At 41.1% G+C, this 19,302-nt stretch overlaps 1 protein-coding gene across 2 annotated transcripts in view; it reads right to left on the reverse strand.

Moving 5' to 3' along the window:
* The window catches only part of cdk14 (cyclin dependent kinase 14), a 139,653-nt gene that overhangs the window by 97,496 nt on the left and 22,855 nt on the right, over nt 1–19,302 (reverse strand). The window contains exons 1-2 of one of the 2 annotated variants that reach the window (XM_061215568.1): nt 17,511–17,619; nt 5,806–6,051 (exon numbers count right to left, since the gene is read on the reverse strand). In XM_061215568.1, coding sequence (XP_061071552.1) covers nt 5,806–6,036 — 231 coding nt within the window. In that variant the 5' untranslated portion in view covers nt 6,037–6,051; nt 17,511–17,619. Of the gene's footprint in view, nt 1–5,805; nt 6,052–17,510; nt 17,620–19,302 lie in introns of those variants that run through there. The other variant, XM_061263847.1, reaches the window with a different exon arrangement.

Below are 19,302 nucleotides of genomic sequence, written 5' to 3' on the forward strand. Positions count from 1 at the left end.
TTTGAAATGTAAAATTTGAATCTTAATGTCAAACTACCTCCATTATCCCATTACCAGAGCACCACTGCACCATGCCGAGATTCCATTTTCCTCATAAAAGTCTAATCAATAGAAATTACATTTACTAAATGTATTACAAAATGAAAATAAATCAGATTGTGACCTGCATCTGTTTTAATAAAAAAAGTGGCACTTGATTATGGTTTTTTTCTCCATTGCCCAAAAACACAGAACACGGTTGATGCCTTTCATTAAGGGATCAATTCAAAAAGCATGCTTTGCTTTCTCATGCAAAACAATGGCAAACAATGGCTTAGTATTTCCCATAGTAGTAACTATCGAAATACAAGTAACTAAGAGCAAGTGTTTAGCTCATTCTTAAAAGGTAAGGTTTTGTCTATTTCTATGGTTCAAGGGACTCCAGGATGAAGAGCACACTTTTTTTCTCATTCAGTACTAGACAGATCAATTAAAGCAGCTGATTACATAATTATCTCATCCTAATTTTATTGGATCGCAATTGGCTTGCTGATTTAAAAACAAAACAAATAAATAAATAGGAAACACCATACTTTCCAACAGCACTCCGTTCTTTGATAGTATTTAGCTGTGATGCTTTACTGGTGCAGGGCATTGCCGGGTCTCCAGGACAGATTTTGTGTAGTGCCCATGGTAATTTGAACCCCATGGTCCTTCATCAGCCTGGTCTGCCTCCATCTTGTAATACCTTCTGTAGATTCTGTGGATCTCCTCTCTTCACTTTAATGGGAGGGAAGCTTTCTGTTTTCACACAGACTTCTCTCAGCTCCTTCTCCTGAGATAGTTCTGAGTTCTGTGTCACCATCGATGTGGCACAACAAAACTCTTCAGATCTTTACAGAATGACGCTTCGGTTTTTTTGTTTTAGACATTGTCTAAATTTCACATCAGTGACGGCACATCCTCCCTGTAGATATTTCTGTGTTACAGCCCCTTCACATCAGTAAAGGCACATCCTCCCTGTAGATATTTCTGTGTTACAGCCCCTCCACATCAGTAAAGGCAGCATCTCTCATGCATTTTTCAGCCGTCCAACAGCACGATCATGTTTATTAACTGTTTGAAATTTTAGCTCTTAACCTAATGCTTCATTTCAGCTACTTGGGTGAAGTGTTAAAGGTATAAGGTTTTAGGTTCTCTGCATTTCACTTAAAAATTTAAGTTGTTTTGGGCAAAGACAGCTGAAAGAAATCTGAGCCAGTCCTTGAAGAATCATCCGGTTCCTTTACCGAAGCATCTGCATGTGGACAGATGGGCCTTCGTAAAGACAAGACAGACTTCTCCCAGCTTTTGAATCCTTCAGATGTCTCCTTCCTGCTGATGCCTTGTCTTTCCCCAAGACCGTATACCACAATCTTTCAAAGCACTAATATGCTTGACGTATCTGCAATCACTAAGGCCCCCTGAGACTATACAGGAAGAGAAACTGCATCTAGTTGCCTGGAAAGACATTTCTACAGACCAACAGTGAAGAACGGCATAGCTGACTGAATAATTCAGATCTACTGCACAGCACTTTATTGAAGACAATAATAATAAAGATGATGCATCTCATATGAGATTATCCCATTTAAAAATCTTATTTATGATTTGTTTTGACAATTATTTGATTTAAAAAAATATTTGTAATACCATTTTTGTCACTCTCAAATATTCGATGGTGTAAGGATCTCATCCCTAATGCGGTCTCACTGAAGTTTTTCCCATCCAATCGCAAACGCTATAGTACATGTAAACAAAAAGGTCTTCCCTCGTGTTGGTTTCTGTGCTCATATTTTAAATGGAAAACATTGAGTTTTGGGGACATACACGTACTAACGCATACAGTACAACGCCCTTGGCTGACTGCTGCCCAAGAAAGTGTGCAATGGGTAGATTATGTCATGCATTCTTTCACCTAATGCAATTAGTCGGCAGCCTATGACACTGCATGCTGTCCTAATCACCTCCCTGATACACCAGCAATACAGGGTCAATGTCACAGGCTACTAAGCATGACTTTACAAATCAGACAAAAACCAGCAGCTACTTCAGATACAAGTATTTATTCCTTAGTAGAGTTCAGCGGTTCTCCCAATATGTAACTTTATCAGGTATCAATTCATCTGAGGGACAAACACCACTAGTCTTTCCCATTAAGCATACAAAACCACAGATCAACCACAAAACCACATCCTCTGAACCAAGAAAACACCCACAGCCCGACTCAAAAGCAACTATAATAACAAGCTTATCCGGCCGGCACTGCAGTTTTTCCCAAGAGCTCTATATTGCAACATACAAGCTGTCCATAGAACTCAAAAATTGCAAGGAGGTCTTGTGGACTTATACAATAAAATTATTGTTATGGAAGGAGAAGTTGAACAAAAAGGTAATGTGCCCATACGCAAGCAAGGCCACGGCCAAGGACGTCTTTGGACTTCCATGGAGGCTTTGGCAGCATAATGGAGATCCTCACTTATCACTTTGTGAAGTCCTGGATGTTTTTAGAGAATTTAGCAGGTTGGAAAGAAATTATCTAAGTACCTCCTATTAGACGAGGGCTCTGAGGCACAAAAGCGCCTGAGAACACCTGAAATAACCAATTAAAGAGCACAACGATACACAAAATACCTGGTTATTTTTTCTGATAATGCAAGGCATTGGTGAGATATCAAGAGTAAAAAAAAAAAAAAAGATATAAGATTCAGTTTTTCATTAGGAAGGTGTCAGTGACTTAAATAACCACGCGTTACAACAGTGGTATGCAGAAGAGCATCTCTGAACACACAAAATGTCAAACCTTGTTGATGGGCGACAGTAGCAGAAGATCAATAAGTCCAAAAAAATAAGTATAATAGATACCTAATAAATGGGATTTGTTGGTTTGTTTATTGTTATGGTTTATTGTATGTCATCCTGTCTTGTGTTTGATGTTTATTTCTACACTCCAACTGGTTTGTGCATCTATTGTTTGGTTTATCTTAATAAAAATTAGATCACAAATAAAAGGAAACACAAAGGCCACCGGATGCACAATATTTTCTAATTACACTCATCACTGCTGAAACTAAAGAGAGATTTGGCCTTTCCAAAGCGATAGGCCAGCCGAGGATGGATAACATCATCTTATTTTGTAGCATTTGGTACACAAATCATTTTTCTAAAAGTAATGAAAGGCTGCATATTGATTATTTGCAGATTATGTTAACTTTTTGGTTCGATAAAAATGTAATGCTTCATTTGCATCCATGAAGCTGTTGCTGCGGCCATGTCTACTTTACAAAAGTATTAAACCAGGGGTGCCAATATTTGTGAAACCTGTTTTAGGGACATACTTTTTATTTGAAAAATGACTTATTTATTTGACTTTGGTTAATTCCACTGAATCATTAATAAAACACACTACTTTACACATGTTGGAAAATAAAGTGTATGTCAATAACTATTTTTTGTGCATATGTATAATTTAATTCCCACTGTACATATGTGATATTCCATAGAAAAAGGTTCAATTTAAGTCTGGATTTCTCATATAAAGGGAGACACTCATAACCGAGACAGACCTGCCCCTGAAAAGGATCTTGAGAATTACTGCAGGATTCCCTTCAAAGTGTACAATAATGGAGGAGCACGAGTCATGGCTGCCCGACAGTCCCTTTGAGATGCTAAGTAGCTCCCATTCCCATTCATTTTTCATGGCAGTGAATCACTGAGCAAATATGCTCTCCTCCAACAGATTTTACACAACTAGCCTCTACAACCAAATTTATGCCAAGAGTACAACACGATCTGTCCAAACAATTCCAAGCGATGCTGATATACGAGACAGCCAGAAGCAGGCTAGTTAGGCACAACAGTTTACTCATTCATCCGTTGGCAGAATCTCTATTGACATACTGTATGCAGGCCGATATTCAGAGAGGGTCCCTAATACTGAACAAGCCCACTCTAGAAACAGAGGTGTCAACAGATCATCCATCTCAATGAACTCCTCAAGATCACTTCTGAATGCCTTCCCAAATTCAAGATGTTGTGTCTTTCTTTTACTGTTTGCCAGCATGTTATATAGGCTACAAAGCCCTAAAGCCCAACCTCATCAGGTTAACTATAGAGACAACATCAAGCCAAAAACAGTTCAGCTACATAAATATGTGTAAATAATATACTACTTGTTATTTATGTCACAAATATTAATTCAACGATTTTTAAGACACCTGATACTAGAGTCAGAATTTGTATTATTATTATTCTTTGTACAAGATGTTGTGAATTGAATGATATTCTACAACTTCTTAACCCAAACTTTAAATTACAATCCAATACTACGGTCTCATTCACCTGCAGCCCTAATGCTTTATGTACTTTCTGAAATCTCTTCTAAATATTCAGTAAAAATGTTAAAAATGTTAATATGTTGTACAACTTTTGTATTGCGATTTTTATTTTCCAGTAGATCATCTTCCCTTGGTGTCAAAACCTAAATGAACTGCAGCGGTCAAATAAAATAACAGGAAGCTGTTTATAAATTGTGAAAGATTAGTTGCTTGATTTAAAAACAAGACCGCCATAAGCCATCAGACTTCAGAATTTGCAAATAAAAATGCAAATGAGCAAATCTCACTCAGAGTTGCTGAGTCAGGCATCATCTGGTGTACACACTCTCTATGGGATGTATCCAAACAGTGTTTATGCAATAAGGCTGCAGGGGTATCAAATTAGTTTTTCTGCTTCAGTTATTATAGAATCATATAGAATTCTAATTTTTTAAAGCATGCACCACTTTAAAACATGATACACATAAGACAATAATGTAATGTTTTACTCATTATGCTCATGACTCTGGCCAGTTGCCCATTTTGTACTTTATTCTTGGGGCTCCGAATACCGCAAAATTCAGAATACTGTCTATTATGTCAGAGCCAGACAGCTCCAACTCACTATGGTCCACAGGATCCTAAACAGTAGAGCCCCAAATGATTTTAACATAGCACATGGACACAACACTAGAGCTAGTCTGGGAAATGTAGCCCTCTACAAGCACAGGATGAAGACAGGAGGAGTATCTTTTATCTATGCTGGTGCTGTGGAGTGGAACAAACTGCCTCTCTCCATAAAAGAAAGTGCAGGGGTTTTTAAAAGGATCAGGAAACTGTTATTTAGCGACCTTCATGTATGTGTCCGATGATGTAATATGATGATCATGATGTATTGTATTACTATTGTACTTGTATTATTGTATTATTGCACTCGTATCGTATTGTATAATTGGTCAAAGCACTCTAAACAGATGCCTGTCTCCACTTGGACTCTTGGTACAGCAGGGACAACGATGGAAATAAGTCTTGGACTTTCCATTTTTATCCGTGACAATGCAGACACATACTGTATGTTCTTTTATACTTATGTATTGCCTTTGTCAATAAATCAAATCAAGTATCATCATTATTTAATAAGATACATTATGTTACCCAGAGAGCCTTATAAGATTAATATGACATGATCTTAACAATAACAAAAACGGATACAAAACAGCCAAATACCTGCAAATAATATCAAGCTGTAATCAGTGCTACAATGCAAGTTGTAAAAACACTGCGGGCAATACATAATTACGTAGAACAACGAAGCTCTTGTCATACCAAAGAGAACAAACAAGGACGTATAAAAGCAGCATTTCATGAACTCACAAAGGGTCTCTGCAGTGTGAAACAAAGATCTACAAGAGCAGCGTGGATGTGCATGAGGGCACATTAAAGAGCAGCAGTGCCCTGTGCTGGAACTCACCGAACTGGGGCTGGAGTGGCGTCTGAGTTTGGGAGACTCCTTCCCCGTGGACGAGCCTTTGAAGTTGATGCAGGCGTTGTTCTCGGAGTGGACCCTCTTGACCTGACTGGCGGGCTTCTCGAAGGGGTCGAATCCGCTTTGCGTACGCTGGACCCTCACCTTCCTGTCCTCAGGGATGGTGTCCAGGGGCTTGATGACCGAGTCCATTCCCTGGCAGTTGCGTGTGGACATCTTTGTGACACATATCTGTTGGCGGCAGAGTGAAAGGCGTTAAGTGACTCGCCCCGTTTCTCCGGACATCGTCAGCGCCCTCAGCCGATAACGCTAATCTGAGTGACCGTGTCTTCTCTCAGCAATCTATAAGGGACTTCTCCTGCAGTGCTCCTCCTATGCTGCCAGTTCCTCTGAGCAGGTCAAATGCATTTCCTCTTTGCCTCTAATCAATCATAAACCAAACATCCGCACTATTGGATTTTATGAAGGCATCTCTGCCGTACTATGAAATCCTGTGGAGAAAAGAACACTGGTTACTCTGTGGCGCTGAGGCATATTCCTGCACAACAGGAGATGGGATGTTGTCCTGTCAGCCACAGCTGTCCCAGATTAAATATTCAGTACCCTTTCAATCAGTGTGGAAACTAATACCTGCACCTTCACGGGGCAGGAATTCAAATTACCTGTACACACAGTATCTAGGCTGAGTCACTTTACAGCAATGGACAGGTATGTTACAGGGGAGTGTCATGTTCTTCATTTCCAGGGAAGGGTGCTTCCCAAACATCATTATCTGGACTCCACTCATGTTTTTGCCCAGTTCTACACTTCAGCCTGTGGGATGTGACTGCTTCAGATATTGTAAAAAGGTGACACATATGTGTCTGATGAGGTTACCATCAAGATAGAATTTCACGTATGTATCTATGTTTTTGATGCAGAAGTCATATTTTAATTTACCTAGGCCAGGCTTTAAGCAGAGTAAATTGCACTTAACACAGAACACACTCCATAGATGGCAAATAGCTGATGATAAAACACTTGGCTTGTCAAACCCAAGATTTTTGTCAGATCACTTTCACTTTAAGGCTTTGCCATGACTCAAGTAAGTCTATTCTTTCATTTTGTCTCAATGTTTTTTTCTAGACCTTGACAGAACCATTTTATCTGATGCTGGTAAGCTGACACATGTTAGCCTAGTCCTACAACCTAATTCCCACATTTATTTCTTAGAGGCCTATAGTTCATCGACATATCTGTCCTCCATCATCAAAATACCCATCCATTATCCATGAGGCATCTTAGGTAAGCATAGGATACCACGGGAGATAGATTCAGCTTTAAACAATGATTTAATCCTTCAGAACTGCAGGAGATCATGGTTGAATGGGACTATGTGTGACCTTGTATTTAACATTCTTTCTTAATTCAATCCGATGTGGGATTCATAGTGACAGAATAATCTGGTTGTCTGAAGCTAATCTACCGGATCATGCATAAAATGGCATTCTGATTCCCTCGAAAGAATTTGACTAAATGTGATGACAATTCTAAAGCACAGGGCTTTACCCTGGGGGCTTACCAAAGGCACATCTTTACATGGTACCATGTAATCTGAGATGGATAATAATAATGGTAATGATAATAATAAATTTTATTTTTACTTTATTTGCACAGCACTTTTCTTATGAAGGGGAGGGTTATGTTGGTTTTGGTACTCCTGAATGGTATGAGGATGAAAGGGTACCAGGGAATATTCTTCAGTACTGGTAGGTACTCATGGACCTAAGCAAATTGACAGAGTGCCTTAACATTTGCCTAACATTTTCCACCACTGGAACCCAGTGGCTCCTCCCTTTGCCCAGCAGGGCCGTAATCTCTCCTCTCTGTGACACTGGGGTATCGAGAAAATCAATCTGCCACATAGAGGAGGGAACACAGGTTCTCAACGGTTCTAATCATTTCGCCCCCATCTTGTACTGAGAAAGTAAGACGATGATAACGTGTTATGATGATGATGATGAAATGTTTATGAATTTGAAAAAAGTGCATTAAGATTGAGAACTGCAAAGCAGTGTTATAGGAATTATCCTAAAAAAAATGGGACTGGCACAACCTACTCTGGGTGGCCCCGAGTCTAAAAGCCACACTCTGACCAAACAAATGCCATTTAATCTGCTAAGTGTGCGTATACATGAGGCATCTGTATGGATGGTACCCCCACAGAAGGCGCAAACCATCAAGGCATTTACAACTCCAGTGGGTCCTTTTATGTTATCTGTGGAGATTTTCTGATGGAAGAAAATGGAGGTTTATAGCAGACAATGTCTTATTCATGTGATGTTCCGCTCATGTGAAAGAGCTGACAGGTACGGCTGCAGGATCTATGAAACTCTGCCAGAACAGACAGCTGGTTCAGGGAGCAGAGCGTCAGCACTTTCAGCTCCAGCGCCATGGCAAAGGAGCACTGTACAGCCCTCTGAATGTTAAAAAGGTCAGGCTGAATTCAAAAATATAGAACAGCGCCTGTCAAAGACAGACAGTAATGTGACAGCTTTACATTAACCCTAACATGCATGACTGCATCTTTGGGAGAGATGGCTAAAGGAGGCAAAAGAACGGTTTGAAAATATTATAGACGGGATAGCACATTCTTTTTCCAAGATAAATTCACGTACAAGTATTCCTTTATTCTTTAATGACAATAATAATAGCATCACCAACATCATCATTATCATTATCATCATAATTATTCTCAGGCAACGAGGGATAGTTTCTGCAGGGGTATGTCGACAATCACCAATAATGGACTCCAAAGGCAATCAAAGCCTAGAATGAAAGCTTTCTTAAACCTTAACTAAGGCAGTGCTTGAACACACTTGACTAATCAGAAGGGGCAACAATCCAATTACTTTTGGTGTCATAAAATGAGGGGACAATGGACATAAATGGATGTAATTCCTACATGGATCACCTGATATGGATGCAAATACTCTCAAATTAAAGCAGACACTTTAACCTCATATGGATTGTTTCATTTAAAATCCAATGTGCTGGAGTACAGAGCCAAGAGAACCAAAATTATACCAATGTCCAAATGCTTACGGACTGCAATTTATTTATTTTTATACAGTCGGATGTGGAAACCAACAACTTTATGTAACATATTGCAAGAATTAAACCATTTCATAAACAGAGGAATCCCAGTATATAATACATACCGTGGAAGGCCAAGTATATCCCATATTTCTTTTCACAATACTTGCAGTAAATTAGACTGTCATCAATCACTGACACTGAAATACACCCACGCCGCTGTGTATTTTGCCAAAGGACTAAACAAACAAGCCCTAGCTAATCTGATAAATTGGCAATTTTATGCAAATGAATAATTCAAGGGTAAAACAAGATTTCAGGGGGCAGTAACATTACAGATTTAAGCAGATATGCAGTATGAATAGTCTTTCATAGTTGAAGAAAAATGTCTGTTCTTGTGACAGACATTTCAAACAGATTTAAGATTAATGCACACACTGGCATTACAAAGGGATGCTAAAAGATTCACACAGCACAAAAAAGCCCTGCTATTTTTCAATCAACTTCAAACTACAGCTGTGCCAACTAAATGCAAGATTACATTTTGGCAAAGCTGAATAGGCTACTGTAAGTTCAGACGACTGAAGTGTTAATTACAGAAAATAATTTTGTCTCATCTTTGTTTAATCATTCCTTCAATCGATTCCAACTGAGGGTGAAATACAATATCTTTCTTGGAGAGGATGTGGCCACATCTCCTTTGTGTGCAGAATAATTCAAAAGTACCTACATTATTCAAAAGCATTTTTGTTATTCAAAGTATCTGTTATTTAAAGCATCTTCATTATTCAAAAGCACCAATGGTGCCCTGATGAGAAATGTAAACCCAAGGAAAGCTTTTGGTTGGGCATATCAAACATTTTTACTCGACTAGAACGACGCTTCCCCTTAAGGTTTTACACTATCCAGGACCAGACACTACTTACACCTGACTTATGAAACGCTCACTGAGTATGTATCACAATAAAGCACTTTTCATTTGTGTCACTGTGCTGTCGTTTATTAATGACACCGCAATATAAAATGTCAGCCAATAAAAGAATGAAGACTTGCTGTCAACTAACTGGAGGTGCCACCAACAGAAATACTTCTCTGACACCTCCTCGACCACCTCCTTGAAGCGTTGATTATGTTGAAAAAACTATTTTGGTGCAGAGCAAGCCAAGCACAATCCAGGAGTAGGTGGAAGAAGATTCCAATCAATATACTGTAAGATTGCTCTAGGTGACAACAGCTCATTTCATCGTAGCTCTGTAACTATAGATTAAACTGTCTGTTTTCACTTTCCTCAGCACTGTCACAATGAACCCACATAAAACTAGCTTTTTTATATTATTTTGCCTGCACGTGTGAGATGGAGCATCATATTTGGCTTGTGTGCATTACTGAATAAGTCTGGCGGTTCTTTGATACATACTGTATAACCCATATCAGTTCAGTGATGCAAATTCTGCAGCATTTATGTTCCATGTTGAGTCTTTAATAGACCTTAGGTCATAATTATAAGTATCACTGATTTCTAACCACTGAACTAATTCAACTACAGGCCTCAGGCTATGCCTGTCACATTAATACACCCTTATCTTAAGCATTATACATATCTTAAATTTTACATATTATTCTATCCATTCATCCATTGCCAGGATTATCTACGTTATTGCCATTTTATCCATGAGAGTTCAAGGATACTGTAGCTATTCAGCGACTGTATTTCAGAATTTCAAAGAAAGTATATTCTCAGGGATATAGGAATAGCAGTTTAACTGAAAACCCTCCGCTTAGAAGCCACAGCCTTCGCCATTACACCTAACTGCTAAATGTCAAAGAGCAGACAGAACCACCTATCAAAAAATGACAGAACAACACACAAGCAAACCTAATAACTAGCTAAAATCCACTTCTTATTAATGGACATGCTGGGAAATAGAAACGTATGAAAATATGAACATAAAATGAGAGCAGGTTTGCTTAATGCAATTGAAATGCAATGAATATTTAGGACTGAGGCTATTGACATTGGAATGTACTGTATGCATTCTTGCTTACAATTCTTTGTAAGCCTGAATCTAATTGACAACACAGCTTAATTAAATAACAGGCGTATTGTGTCTTTCCAGAGATTCATGAAAGGATGCTCAGTGAAATTAAAACAAGAAGATTATGCTGTTTGAGCAATGTACATTAACGTAGCTAATTGTAGCCTGAAGGCTTTGTTAGGGAAAAGGCACAATCTTCTTTGGGTTACTTAAATACTCAGAATTGATCAGCATGCCATTTCATTGCTTCATAAAGAAAAATGACACTGAATAATTGAGAACAAAATAATAACTATTGCTGCAAGACATCTTTCTGACAATAAAATACACAATTTGCATTTAATGATGATGACAATAAAATTGATGTATGTAGTGGAGGCATTTACTCCTCTATGCACTGTCAAATGCAGAGGTTCTCTTCTTGATAATAAAGGTAAAGTATTTTCAAATAAGCAGGATGCCAAAAGTGCTTTTTTTGCTTCCCTTTAGAAATATCACGACTGGCCTATATAAGAATGTATGATCACCACTGTATGAGCATTAAGCAAACATGCCAGTGAATGCACATCATTTTGACTAATTAACTGAGTTCCACTGTAAAACATGGCCTTTTCCTCAATCACTGCTCAGATATCCAATTTCAATTCAGAAGAGGAGGCTCAGCATCTTGCATAATTAGCATCAAGTGAGGAATGAACCACCCAAATAAGAGAGATGGCCCAGATTTTGTTTTAATTAAAGAGTGGAGAAGACAGAGGAAACAACATGAGAAAACTAATGTAATGGAACAGGAAAATATTAGGCTGCCAACAGCAGACTGCAACAAGGCTTTGTCACTCCTGCACTCTAGCAGCCAGAGCCCAACAGAAGGCACAACAAACATAGTTTTATGCCAACACAGGTCAATACTCATCATCAAACTTGGTAACCTTCTGTTGACATGTCTGCCTCTCAAAGGAAACATGAACAAAATGTTAAATATAGAAATACATTCCTTTTTGGAACATATGTTAGTTGAAGATAAATGGCAAGTCTCAGGAATTGTATCATCTGTAATTCTGATTGAACAACAAGCCAAAGCAAGAAGTCACTGTTTGCTAGCAAAATAACTATAGTTACTCGGTCCGAACGCAAGATGCAAGACTTACAAGACTTTTGACATAAATATAATAATTATGTTTACAGTGGATTGAACCATCATTCAGCAAGCTATATACTCCATTAAACCATGTATTACCTAACTTAACATACCTTATCCATAAAATGTTACATGTCAACTATGTCAGTGCAGTCAATATTGATTTCCCCCAAGTCAATAAACCATTTAAACTAGGCTACTGGTCTCCGTCCTCCTGTTTCCCTTAAAATAGCAAAAGCCTGCTCTGACCACAGGCACATCTGGGCCTGGGCTGCTTCTTTATGACACATGAACAATGTTTTTCTTGTACTAACTCACTGACTGATGAAAACAGTGTATGTAAGAATCATAACAAAGTAGGCTAGTATGCTTACTCAAAGCTCAGGGCAAAATGCACTGAGGTTACCTTGCTGAAAAGAAAAGCTCAAGTTTTTGAAACAGCTAGTTGCTGGTTGAACAGTTCAGACCAGCTACCAGCTACCAGCTCAGACAAGCTACCAGCACTAGCTGTTTGACCAGCTCATACCCAACTATACCAGCTTATGACCAGCTAAATATGGTCCCTAGTAGCCAAGAAGAGCACAAGAAGAAGAAGTTTGGCATTTAACAGGGGAACACATTAGCCGGAAAACTAAAAGGATCTACCCAAGAAAGTCACCTGAGGAAAGCTCAAGGATATCCAATATCAAGTAATCATTAAGCTAAAACATTATGTGAAGCCCCTTCCAGCAGCCACTCATACCTGCCACGGCACATAAATTACACTGCTGGTGGGTGAACTCACGGTCACCTCGCGACTCCCGCCGCGTGATTAGAGGAGAATACTTGGCACTGGTATTGTGTAGGGAAGAGAGGTAATGCATTAATGACTGAATTGGCAGGCTTCCCCACTGCCGCCCTTCCTCTGGAGTATTATTGGACATTCAGATAAATCACTCCAACACAAATTCCACTGAGCGCATCTTCACATAGCAATGCGTCTTGATTTCAGGGAAACAGGGTTCAGGACACCATCCATAAAAGCATTACAGCAAGAAGCAGGGTAGTGCGATACAAACAGTCGACATTCTGTGAAAGCACCACCCAAAAATGAAGATGATTATATCCGTGATATCCATATGTTCTTATGGAAATCTATCTAATGAAGAACGGAGGATTTAAGTGCAGTTTATCAATAAATAGCATGTGTGAAGGTATTGATTGAAGTGTCCCTTCATGATTGAAATGTCCCTTAGAGCCAGTTTTGTTCAAGTAGATCAGGAATAAATTTTGTCAGAGATATCTCAATTCCAACATTATTACAATTGCTCTCTATAAACATAATAAATGCAAATTGAATTTCAAATCTTATGAAATACGCAATACACACATTCCTCAAAAGGTTCAGCTGTCATTGTCATCACCGTCATTGTATTAACTGGGTCCAAACCCTATAATTCAAGTAAACAAAATGTAGAGGCCTGATCGATGACTTGATGACTGTTGAGTGGTGCCAGCTGAACCTCATACAGCCCAATATCCATAGAGCCAAAGAGATGGCAGTGAACTATAGGCACACCAAGGCCCCACTGACTGCTGTATCCATCCAAGGTGGATACAGTCATAAAAGTATATAGGCTTACATCTGGACAAGAAAAAGGGAACACAGAGGTCTGGTCTTGTACAAGAATTGACTAGAGTTGACTCTCATCCTGATGAAGCTGCGGTCCTCCGGCATATTCAGAAACCTTGTTAGTCAGTTGTGGCAGGTGCGATGCCAATGTATGCTACTGCAGTGGCATTCAAACACAAGGTGCCACAAAGTTTTAATAAAGTGATGAAGGAGGTTGGCTCTGATCTGGCTCTGGCACTGGCTCTGCATTGGCCTTGATTCTCTAGAGGTGGTGGCAGAGAGGAGGACGCTGGTGTGAAATAGAAAAGTGACCCCGCACCCCCCCCCCCCCCCTTATGGAAAAGTAACCCCACTGATAATGCAATATTTATTCAATATCATAACTTACATTGGTTTTTAAACTATGGAACAATCCCATCCCCTATCCCAAAAACCTACATTAAAATGCATGGGTATTTTTTTCTATGCCATGGTAAACTGACTCCAATCCTAAAAACATTAGATTCAAATCCTGGCCGTCTTGGACAATGGTCCACATCCCTTGAACAACAGCAGAGCACCTTTAGTAATGGACTGATTCCATGGAGGACTGCCACGGAATGCTACCACAGGTCTTTCATTCCTGCAGCAGTCAGACTTTCTAACTCATCCACGAGTCACAGTGGGGGTACTGTGGTCCCAGGTGGACTATATCTGTTCTGCCGCAGCCGTATTCATTTTTGCATTGTCCACAGTTTCTACTACCTCCCTACCGTCATGTCTGTTGGCAGACTTTATAACAGTCCTTAGTCCTCTGGCAATTTCACTCACATGCAAGCTACCATTTAGACCTACATATACCTGCGTAAAAATACTCATGGGCCACTGTATTCGTTACACCTGCTCCTTAACGCATATAGCCTCCTCCTCCAATCAGCAAATCCGGTGGCTGCAACTATATATAATAAAGCATGCAGAAATGGTGAAGATGTTTAGATGTTATTCGATCAAACATTAGAATGGGCAAGATGCATGATCCGAGCGACTCAGAACGTGGTATGGTTATTGGTGCCAGACATGGTGGTTCCAGCATTTTAGATACAGCTGCACTTCTGAGATATTCATGTACAACAGTGTCCAGAGTTTACTGAGAATGGTACAATAAAAAAAAATATCCGGTGAGCGAAAGTTCTGTGGGCAAAAACACATGCTCAACCTCCAAAGGAATGTGTCAAACACCATGCCGAAAATAGGTACTACATAGGCGTACTTAATAAAGTGACTACGACGTGTATAACATGAAAATATACCAGACATGAGAAGTTCTGCAAATTATGTCAATATGCCAATATGGTGTAACCCTCACTGCTGTGGGTGCAATTTGCAGTACATAATAACTGAAGAGCTGGGCATTATGCAGTTTGAATGTCCGATGAGGAGGTAGTACATAGCCCAAGGCTCAGAAGGGCATTCTGCAAAGGGCATTCGAACTGCGTAGTGCCAAGACCTGAGGTCATTATTCCGCCTACACAACAGTTTAAAAGCATGAATAAAATATCAAAATATGCTATTTTATTGCAATGGAAACATTAACCAAATATCCTAAACCCTAACAGTAAAACAAAACTCAGTTTTAATATTAGTTTGGTGCAGAGTGGTATAACGTCAAATGGTCTCACAGCATCTTCGTTATTACTGATAGCTAACAAGCCGAATACTGAATTTCACTCTGGGATCAATAATATACAATGTATTCTGTATCTGCCCAACCAACAATCACAAATTGCCCTTTAATGGTAGTAGAAAATGCTCTGAAACACTCGGCCTCCTACAAGTGCTAAGGGAAGAGGGAACAGGAATTTAGAGGTGATTTAGAGATGGGGTCAGTCTTCTGAGAAATCAAGGCCAGAGTGCAGACCACTGGTGGAAATCCACTTAACATACATCTACAGTACCAACCTGAAATCTCAAGGGGAGGGAAGATGTACAACTTGGGATTATCACATTTATTGATATATTTATTAATATTTGTATATCAATATTAAAGTGCTTGATAGTGGCTCCAAACAGATTTGTGTGACAGCCAGGGGCCCAAAACATCTAATTTGTTATTCATTTTAAGAGTAATGAATCACTAAGGCACAACAGGGTAGTAATTACTCTTATACAATACTGTACACTCCAGTGTCAATATTACAGAAATCAGGGGAGAGTTTTACAATCATATTTTGTGTTTCATTAGTTGCAGCAGGCCTATATTGTAGCATACTGAAGTTCTTTACACCATTTGCATACAATCTCCTTTGGGAGTAGAAAGTATCAGATTTTTGTAGATTAACTGTGACAGTAGCAGTGTTCATTTTTAGCAATAGCTGAGAAAACCTAACTTTGGACAACGAAGGCATGGAAGATGTACAGTCTTTAGCACCCATTACTTCTGTAATTTGTACTCAGGTCCATTTGCGTGTCACAGTTGGCACTGATCCCACAGTGAGCTGCAGCCTGTTTAAGCAACAAGCAAATGTTCTGCACACTGTGTACAATGGGGAGAGTGGTGACGGAGTGAATAGATTGGTTTCAACAGGAGGTTTCTTGAGTGATGTAGCTGGAGCTTGCATTGTGAAGGCCAGTAACCTACCGGTTTAGTAACCTTTTCAATTGTGAAAACATTGAGAACCTGTGACCATGACAAATAAGCCAGCACCCCCCCTGCACTGCAGGAGAGATGAAGTAAATAATTAATGCGTCCCGTCCTTATGTTCCTTCCCCCCATCAGCAGCTCCAGTTAATGAAGTGCTTGCTCGGAGTGTCCGAGCGTAACTCTCGTTCTTCCGCTCGAGTGCTCTTTTACCGGCACAGCCTTGCGCTTGGCAGCTACAGCGTTTCGAGAGCCCTCTCTGGCGAATTCCACAGAACGCTCGTGTTTCGCCCCGTAAACAGAAACACAAACAGGCACGTGGCGCATCGCAGACCCCTCCAGACCCCTCCAAAATGCGCCAGCACGTTCGAGGCTGACCAGACCCCCCCCCAAAGCCCGCTTTTCCTTCAGTCTACACCTTACCCCTCTGACGTAACAGCAGTCCCCTGCCAACTCTCCCCTCCCGAGTCGCGACTCCCTGTCATGCTGTGTGGGGGCCCCCCCACCCCCCGCTCCACGTAGGGCCCTGCCTGCAGCGACTGTAAGCAGAGGGACGGACCCCGGGGCCAGTTGGACCCGGTGACACGTGATCGGCTCGCGCAGATGGGAAAGCGGGCCCGCCACATCTCCGTCGCCCCTCGTTTCCCCGCGGGGCAGGAAGCCAAGCATACGGCGAAATCACTCTGCGTCCTTAGCGGGACAATACCAGAGCCAAACGCTGCCACTCTGCCTAGCACTCGCTCGCAGGCGCGCAGCTAACCGCTGCCAGCCGCTCCGCAGAATGGAAGGAGCAGGGCATCGAGATGGAGGACAGGGACAGGGAAGCTCACTCAAACTACCACTAGATCTTAATTAGGTAAAGGACAGATAAAGCTTTCTGCGCTCCACGTCTTGTATCCCCGAGCCCACCCCGTCACTGCCAGGCCTGCCTGCGTGTGGGTAGCATGTCATCACAAACACTACCGCAGCGAAAGCCTTCGCGCAACCGGCACGCCGACATCGGCGCGTTTCGCACCGCGTACGAGGTGTGTGTGTCCGTGTGTGCGTGCGTGCGTGTGCGTGTGTTTGCAGCTGTCAAGGGACTACTGCTGCTCAGCGAAGCGTTCATCGCCCTGCCCCGAGAGAGAGACAGAGAGAAGGAGAGAGAGAAGGAGACAGGGTGAGAGGGAGAAAGAGAGAGAGGAGCAAATCAAAGCAAATGCCTCGGCTTACCTTAACACAGCGACTGTTTGCAGGAAACAGCTCACCTGTGCCCCTCAAGTGTTGATGAAATGCATTCAGGCCAATCACTCCCTGCAAATGCACTCAAAACATCTCTCTGTCCTACCAGCTGAAATGGGCAGGCTGTACTAAATCAGAAGGGGGAAAGGAGGAGCTTCTCAGAAAGATGCACTGCAATCCCCACCGACGGGCAAGACAAAAAGGGACAGGTGCTTTTTTAGGCTCGCTGACACGTTTTTGATAGGGGGTACGACGCGCGGCACCTTCTGTCCGGCGGTCCTGGAGGCAGGCAATAGAGACGACACCCTGTGCGGCCCCCGGAACAGAGATGGACTGGTCTGTGGAGTTTCAAGGAAGCTGATACAGGCTGCCTGTGCAGCATCGTTGCAACCATGCGTATGCTGTCTGGCCGACGTACAGAACTGTGCCTTTTAGAAAGCCATTGATTTGCAGCGCAGCAGCATTTAAGTGAAATATGAAACCGAGGACCACGGAGCAGGTATTAATCCTACACAAAACTGAGTAGTGTCAACAACATCCGAAAAACTCCCAACAAAATAAATCAACCATTTTATAGTATTCAATGTGAGGGTACAATGTCTGCTTTTTTATGTGGAATAATTTAACTTTAAAATGAAATAGTGAATATGATAAATCTGTTATACCATATATAAATTCACAGTAAATATGCATTCACATACAGTACATGCAAATACATATAAATATACATGTTTGAGTGAGAAAAATGTCATTGCATTGAAGAAAACACAGGACATATTATTTACACAAGCATCAAAATATGTAAATCAGTGCTGGAGTTATCTTCAAAAGGTTTGGCAAGGCCTAGCCTCGGTACAGGCTAACCGTTACCTAGATTGTGTGTTGGGGTTGGGGAGACCCTGTTTCTTCCAGCTCAATATAAACAGATACAGACACCGAAGATGCATTGTACATGCAGTGTGCATAGCTGTGGATCGCGCTCCGTTTGCCGAGCACTATTGACTGGAGTGATGTTTGGACTGAAAGAATGTGAGAGAGGCTTATCTGGCCCAGCAGCCCAGGGTGGGCGAATGTTTGGGGTTTGTGTCAGAGGCGGCTAAGCAGTGCGATGGCAGCAGCCATTTCATAATGCATCCGGTATCACAGACAGCCCATTCTGCTTCACCGCTGACCTTGGCTGCTTTGGGCGTTTCCATAGGAATGAAGACAAGAGATGGAGCTCAGCTACCTTTATCAACAATAGAGTGACAGCTGCAACAATGTGGGTCTCATAGCTATCTCACATTTACAACATAATGTCCTTCACGAATGCATGAGCACACACACACACACACACACACACGCTCACACACACGCACACGCACACAGTATATATGCTTGAATGCTTCTGTATTATAAATCACACTGTCACACAAAGCCATGTCCATGTTTATCCTCTGTAAAATCCATCATAGTAAGGCCACAGGCCCTCAGTCTGCAGAGAAATGGCCTGGCTATAATAACAAATTCCAGTAATTCGCAGCCGAAATCCTGTCTGAGACTGGTCGGCTCACTGATTGGCTCATAGGGTAGTGGCTTTGTACAATCTGTGTGATGAAAAACACTAATGTGCAAGCACCTATACGCCTGGGCAGAACACCAACTTTCACAGAGCCGTTAGGTTAAAGCATTCAACCATGAGGGTAATATCAGAAATCCTGATGTCATTCCATTTCGTGGTTCATTTGCAGTATTTGTAAGTAAACTTTGGCCACTGCAGCCAGTAATATTTCCGGTACACAAA

This window comes from Conger conger, chromosome 1, assembly GCF_963514075.1.
Source record: "Conger conger chromosome 1, fConCon1.1, whole genome shotgun sequence".
Classification (NCBI taxonomy): Eukaryota; Metazoa; Chordata; class Actinopteri; order Anguilliformes; family Congridae; genus Conger; species Conger conger.